Here is a 7,203-nt window from a genome sequence, read left to right as displayed (position 1 = left end):
CCAAAACTTTTTATTTTTCCTTTAAACTTTTACTTCTCACCCTTTACTCTCAAATAAAAAATCAAAATTATCCCAAAAAAATCACTAAACATAAATAGTAATAATTTTATTTATATCTACTATTTATATTATTAAATTAAATTTCACATTTTATATTATTTATATTATTGAATTATTTAGTCATATTGAATATTTATATTAAAATTGAATTATTAATTATGCCATAAAATATTCGTGTTAAAATTTTATATTGGTATCAATTTCACATTTTATTTTTAAAATAATTTTTATTAAAAAATTATATTTTTACATTTAATATATTTTTTAATTCCAAATTACATAGTGACAAGAATCTGAAGATAATTGAAACAACTAAGCAAGCAAAGAAGCTAACTAGTATATAAAAAATGAATAAATAAATTATGAGGTGATGAAAGTTAATAAAAAATTTGATTAAGGTGGACAAATTTTATTACGATGGGTGACAATGGTAACAAGGACCCAAAATTATTTTTTAAAATTTAACTCGAACAAATATATTCGATTCGAATTCCATCTCACTCGACTCGATTCGAGAAAACTTCAAATAAAGTTAGGATGATAAAATGAGAGTCGAAAACTTGATTAACTCGAAAATTTTCGATTCGATTCGATTCGATCGAATGCTCACCCCTAAATTGAACTAGGAATTTTTCTTGAAGAAGTTTAGAGAGAAGTTTATTAATAAGCTTTTCACTGATAAAATGAATAAGGAATTCCTAGGGCTCAGACAGGGGAAAATGACTGTGTTCGAGTATGAATGAGAATTCATCCGGTTGAGTAAATACAGTAAAGATTTGGTAAGGAAGGCCTTTGTATCAGATTTGAAGGAGGATTGAACATAGAACTCCTTTTGTTGTTATCCATGTTAGAAATTTGAGACTTTGCTATCCTGACGGCAAAGGCTCAAAGAATGGAATCAACGATTCAAAAAAGAAATAAAGTCAGAGGCAGGGAGATGAACAAACATGGAGCCTCTGGTGCATTTTCAAATGTTGGATTTAAAAAGCCTAGGGATGTAAGGGTTTACTCTGCTACTCCAGTAAGGGAGTCTCAAATATTGGCTTCTACAAAGATCGAAGTCAACGACAAGCCCTAAACTCTACTATTAAAATTTAAAAGCTTCAAAATTTGACAACAAATTATGTGTTTGAATGCAATTTGTTTCTAAAGTTTGCACAACTTCTCTTTTATGGTCCTCAGCAAAATGTTTAAAAGAGGCGGAAAAAAATGTTTATAGTTTCAAAATTCAATATGACTAGGCCTGTTCACGGGTCAGGCTACTCGTTTAGTCCCAAAGGCTAGCCTAAAATTTGGGAGGGTGTGGGAAAAAAATTAGGCTTGAAAATTGGGCTTGGTTAAAAAAATTAAGCCCGTATAAAATATGGGCTGAGCTCAAGCTTGAACATTCAAGGCCCGAGTTGTTTTAAGTTTATAATATTTTATATTATGCTATTTTTATATATTATATAATTTGGAGCACATTAAAAAAAATAAACTTATACTAAATATATAATACTACTATAATGTAAACATTAAAATAATGTTAAGATGACTATATAAAAAATGTATAAATTTATTAAATATTAAAATAAAATAAAAAAATATTTTTAAAAAAAATTAAAAAATAATATGGACGGGCCTAAAATGGCTAGGGTTAGTCTTTTACAAATATGAGTAAATTTGGACAAAATTTCAAACCCAGATTTCGGGCCGAGTCGAGATTGGACAAATAAAAAGTACGTCAATATCATGCTTAGATCCGATTCGACCTGACCCATAAGCACCTCTAAATATTAGCCTATCGATTATTTAATGCTCTTGGTTGAGACCTAGTAAGATATAATTTCTTTTTCTTTCTTTTTATAGAGCTAAGATATCATGTCATATATTAGTCAACTCAAGCAAGCTTAAATAAATTTGTAGAAATGATCAACGAAGTTGTATTTTTTATTTAAGAATCCTATCAGCAAGGGTATAACATAAAACAAAATTCAACTATTTTATTAAAGGTAAATTGTGAATTCAATTTTTATTTTTTAATTTGATATTTTAAATTTTTTAATTTTTTATATTTTGAAATCTTAATCATAATTAAATGGTGATAATTAAATTCATTAAGTCAAATATTGCTATCTACAAAATCTTATACAACAAATATATTATCACGTATAATGTTATCTTATTTTGTTATTTTCACATTATACTCACAAAAAATCATAATATTTTAATTAATAAATTTAATGAGTATAGTTTAAATTAAGACCCAACCCTAACTATTAAATATGAAATATGTTAAGTTAAATGATGTGATTTAAGAACAAATATATAATGTCATCTGAATATGCTATTTTCAATTTAAATACTTAAAAATACATCATATTATTCTGATTAATAAATTTAATGATTTCAAAAAGAAAAAAAAAATTCAATAGCAAAACTTTGACTTCAACAAAAGTAAAAGGGTGGCCAGATAAACCAAATAAAATATGCTGTAAATTTAACATTTAAAACTCTTAATTCTACAAGGTGTGTGTATCCTACAATTAAAATCTAAAAACTTCAAATACTTTTTTCTCTTATATGTATTCATAATATTTATCCATCAAATTCAAAAAAAGACGAAGAAAAACTGCTGCTTTATCTACATCAAAATTGAAAGTACACAAAATTTGGAGGTCCAAAACCGAAATCATAACAAATTTACCTAATAATATTCCTTTTTTACTATTTTTGCTTTCCGCTTTGATACTATTGCTTATGCTTACTGCATCAGATTTCCACAAAGCAGCCTGACTGGACAAACCCAGAAAACTCATCGGGCACATTGATTTTCTCCAATTTACCAATTTGCCCTTCCTTGACTTCCACCATGTAAAATCCATGCGGTCCACCTTGATACTCCGACCCGGTAACCAACACCCGTCCCCCAAGCATAATCCCCCTTGCTCCGACCCGAACGGCAGTGTTCAGCTCTGCCCAGTTCATCAATTTCCCGCCTTTCCCGATCCCAACACTCGACCTCGGGCACTGACCCGGTTCCCAAATCCCTTCGGCCACCCTCCATTCACCCGACTTGAACTCGTAAACATCAGCACTCCCATCGAATTGACCCTGCCTCTCTGTCCCGTACCCGCTCACGACCCAGAACTCGTCTTCCCCAATCACCACACCTTCACACTCGTCTCGCTCTTTACTCAACTCACCCAGCTGATCCCACTCATCCTTTCTCAAATCATAAACCCACGCGGTTCTCAACGCGTTCTTGTTCTCGTCATGCCCGCCCGCAATATAGACCCGACCTGAACATGCTCCAATTGCAAAGAAGGACCTTTTGGACGGCATATCCTTCCCTTGTCTCCATTGCTGAGTCGTGAAATCATAGATAAAAACGTCAGCAACCGGGTCGTAACTCACTGGGTTCCACCCGCCCATCACCACTAGCTTCTCTTCACAGCTAGCCAATTGACAAAACAAAGGCAACCCATTTGGGTACTTGGGAACAGGGGGCAGTCTATACCAGCCCCGATTCAACGATTCAAACACAGAAATTCCATAACTCGGTAACTCACCCGGTCTTTTAGGTCCATTCACTGTTCCACCACTAAAGGCTTGAACCAAGCAAGCGACTTTCTGGGTGTACCCTAATTTTTTGCGGTGATAATGAAAATCTGGGCTTTGGAAAAAATCCCGCCATCGGTGACATACTCCGGAGGCGAGTCTGTGAGCTGTGTAAGGTAACCGAGTTAAGCACTCAAGACCGAGTTCATTGGGTAAACCCGGAACCAACTCAGTTGAAAACTCGAAACTTTCCATTTCTTTTGAAGTTTCTAGAAGGTTTTTTCTTTTATTTTCTCTGAAAGGCCATGGAAACATTGGAAGCCAAACTATAAGCCACGGCTTATTTATAGCAGACAGTTGGGTAACGGACAATGACGAAAGCCTTTTATTTACTGACACGTGTAAGTTTTAAAAAAATTAATACAACTCTAAAACAGATCTTTTGACTGCTTGTTATAAATTATAATAGAGAGGATAAGTACAAAGAATAATTACACGTGGCATTATCTTAGCAATCTGATTACTGCTAGTGGGTCCAAATCCAACGGACGGTTCTGATCGATCAGGTTAATAAGATATGGACACGTGGTAGTAAATGGATAAAGTTCTCTCGTATGTGCTTACGTGGCTAGAGGTTCAAAAGAATTTTTTTAAAAATGGCCCTGTTTAAGTTTAAAATAAATTTAATTTCAGAATTCAAATTTCAAAGTTGAAGGAGTTGGCGTGTATGCATGCATGTGATGAAAGATACGATACGGTAGATCTTTGAATATTTTCAGAATAATATTTCATAAATTACATTTATTAAGTGAAATGTTATGGTTTTATTTATTATAAATGGTGAAACTATGACTTTCGTCTCTTTAATATACACCTATTTTAAATTTAATTATTATACTTATTTTAGCATAATTTTGACGATTTATTTTTATAATATTATCAATGTAAATGTAATTAGAGTCTTTAGTTTTTTTTTTTGTCAACCAGCAGTTACTTATTTGGTGTTAATGAGTTTCCACTATTAAATTAATTCTTCATTTTTCTTATTATCATTTTTTTTACAAATTTAAAATGGTATTATTTTGAAGTTTGGTGAACCTACTCTATTTACAAAGGGGCATGTTGATACGTCTTTGGTACTATTAATGTATGTTGATGATATAGTTATTGTTGGTAAAATTTTAAATTTGTTGCATGAGGTTCAAAACTTTGTTAAGCAATTGTGGAGTGTGTCTCGCATTTTCGAACTCTTTCAGGCACTCACCGTTACTTGTATCAAGACACAAAGACATTAGAATCACAACACCTCTAACAGGCGACAATGTCGCGACAAGGAGTTTCTCGACGTCACGATGACAGACGATGTTGTGACAAGGCGATTTGGAACGTTGCGATGTAGCGACGTGTTCTTACATAAATCGAGTTTCTTTTCCGTTAAACTCTGTTATTTGTTGCCATGTAAACTATAATTATTTTATGGATATTATAGTCATATATTTACATGAACTTCAGCATATTAAAGGGCCTTTGTAACTTTAGAATTGATATCTTCATCACATTAAGATTAAGAGAAGATTAAGAGTTTTGAGAGAGCTTCAAGGGAATTTCTTGTTTTAATTAGAGAGTTTTGTTTTCGAAGTTTAGGGTTTGTTTATTTTTGTGTTATCTCCATCTTAGACTCATTCAGATTATTTTTCGTTTTAGTGAAGCTTTTTTTTCCCATGATTTTTATCCTCTTCAGAGGAGTTTTCCACGTAAAATATTTGTATTTGATCTTCTCTACATTTTCTATTTCGTTGTTTATACGGGTCGATCCCTAACAAATTGGTATCAAAGTTTGGTTTGGATTCCGTAATTAACCCGTTTAGATATGGTAATGAGATTTGATATTGAGAAGTTCGATGCAATCGTAAATTTCAATTTATAAAAATGTGAAAAAAATAACTCAATTTAGATGCCAATTGTAGGTTCGCTATTTTCTTATAAAATAGTCCTAACGATTTGACTAACAGTAACACAAATTAAGAGAAAAAAATAATTTAAATACCATTTATGATAAAAAAAATACAAGTAGCAAAAAGAGAAAAATTGTATAATTTAAATAGTAAATTGTAAATTAAAGCTTAATTAAAATATTAATTTTAAGAGAAAAATCGTGGGCAAAATACCAGAAAAAGCCAATTTTTTTAAATTTACCAAAATGGGCCCAATATTTTATTATTTACCGGAATGGGCCCTTTTTCCCTAAATCGGGTCCACGTCAACGCGATGGCAGGGGATGTGTCAGCAAATCGCGTCTATGTTAGCGCAGTTTGCTGACGTGGCAGCAAATTACGTCCACGTCAGCACGCTTTGTGTCTACGTCAGCAAAGCGCGCTGACATGGACGCGATTTGCTGCCACGTAGTGCGCCCCTGTGGACGTGATTTCGTCGTGTTTCCCAGGTTAGGATTTTTAAGATTTTTAGGGTTTTTGGAGAAAAAACTAAATAAATAAAGGATTACGGTTTAGGGTTTCATAATTAAATTAATTAAAATTTATTCAAAATTGGATTACGTTTCGTGTTTATGGGTTTCTAAGATAAAATCAAAGCAGGATGATTTATCAGAAGGATTTTTGAAGTTGCGCCCACGTGTACGCGCTTTTGCTACAGTAGGTTGTGGAAAAATAATTTCGAGTTGACGTTTCTGAGCAAATAGTTAAAAAAATGCTTCAAGCAGGATGCTTTATGAGAAGAATTTGTGAAATCGCGCCCCCGTGGACGCGCTTTTGCTACAGTTGGTCTTGGAAGAAATAATTTCGAGTTGACGTTTCTGAGTAAATAGTTTTAAAAAACGCTTCAAGCAGGATGCTTTATGAGAAGGATTTGTGAAATCGCGCCCACGTGGACGCGCTTTTGCTACAGTTGGTATTGGAAGAAATAATTTCGAGTTTACGATTCTGAGTAAATAGTTTTAAAAAACGCTTCAAGCAGGATGCTTTATGAGAAGAATTTGTGAAATCGCGCCCACGTGGACGCGCTTTTGCTACAGTAGGTCCTGGAAAAATAATTTCGACTTGACGTTCCTGAGCAAATAGTATAAAATCGCTTCTAGCAGGATGCTTTATGAGAAGAATTTGTGAAATCGCACCCACGTGGACGCGCTTTTGCTACAGTAGCATGTTTGGGATGAGGCAAAAAATGTTCTCAGAATGCATAAGTCACAGCAAAAACAATTTAGAGAGGCTAAGAAGGTTAGAGTTTCAAATATGAGTGAACGTATTAGTGTTGTTATTTACTATGATGGTGAGGTTTGCCACACCGAGAATGGTGTTGTTTTTTTGTCGGAGAATACGGTACGACTGGTTTTTAACCAGAACATAAATTTGATAGAACTTCGTAAAAGAATTAGGCGTAAATTTTTCGAAACGATGCCAATGAAAGTTCTATCTATTATGTATCGATTTTGTTCTTCTGTTGATCCGGTGACATATGACTCGTTCGACATAAAAGGTGCTCGTAGCTTGGAGGCAATGGTGCAGACTCATCATGCTAGTGGAGCACCTTATATTAAGTTATATGTACAATTTACATCGCCAAATGATGTACTTGCGACCGGTGTTC

At 33.4% G+C, this 7,203-nt stretch overlaps 1 protein-coding gene across 1 annotated transcript; it reads right to left on the bottom strand.

Annotated features, from left to right (window-relative positions):
• Positions 1-2,593: 2,593 nt before the first annotated feature.
• Positions 2,594-3,927, bottom strand: LOC107920807 (F-box/kelch-repeat protein At1g15670). Its single transcript, XM_016850661.2, has one exon. It carries the CDS (start codon positions 3,913-3,915, stop codon positions 2,812-2,814), a length of 1,104 nt encoding a protein of 367 aa, XP_016706150.1. The 5' UTR covers positions 3,916-3,927; the 3' UTR covers positions 2,594-2,811.
• Positions 3,928-7,203: the final 3,276 nt, after the last annotated feature.

This window comes from Gossypium hirsutum, chromosome D13 (genome assembly GCF_007990345.1).
Source record: "Gossypium hirsutum isolate 1008001.06 chromosome D13, Gossypium_hirsutum_v2.1, whole genome shotgun sequence".
In the NCBI taxonomy this organism is placed as follows: Eukaryota; Viridiplantae; Streptophyta; class Magnoliopsida; order Malvales; family Malvaceae; genus Gossypium; species Gossypium hirsutum.
This window is presented reverse-complemented; position numbering and strand designations above follow the sequence as displayed.

Coding starts and splice junctions, on each gene's coding strand:
- LOC107920807 (XM_016850661.2), bottom strand. CDS start 3,915: ATGTTTCCATGGCCTTTCAGAGAAAATAAAAGAAAAAACCTTCTAGAA.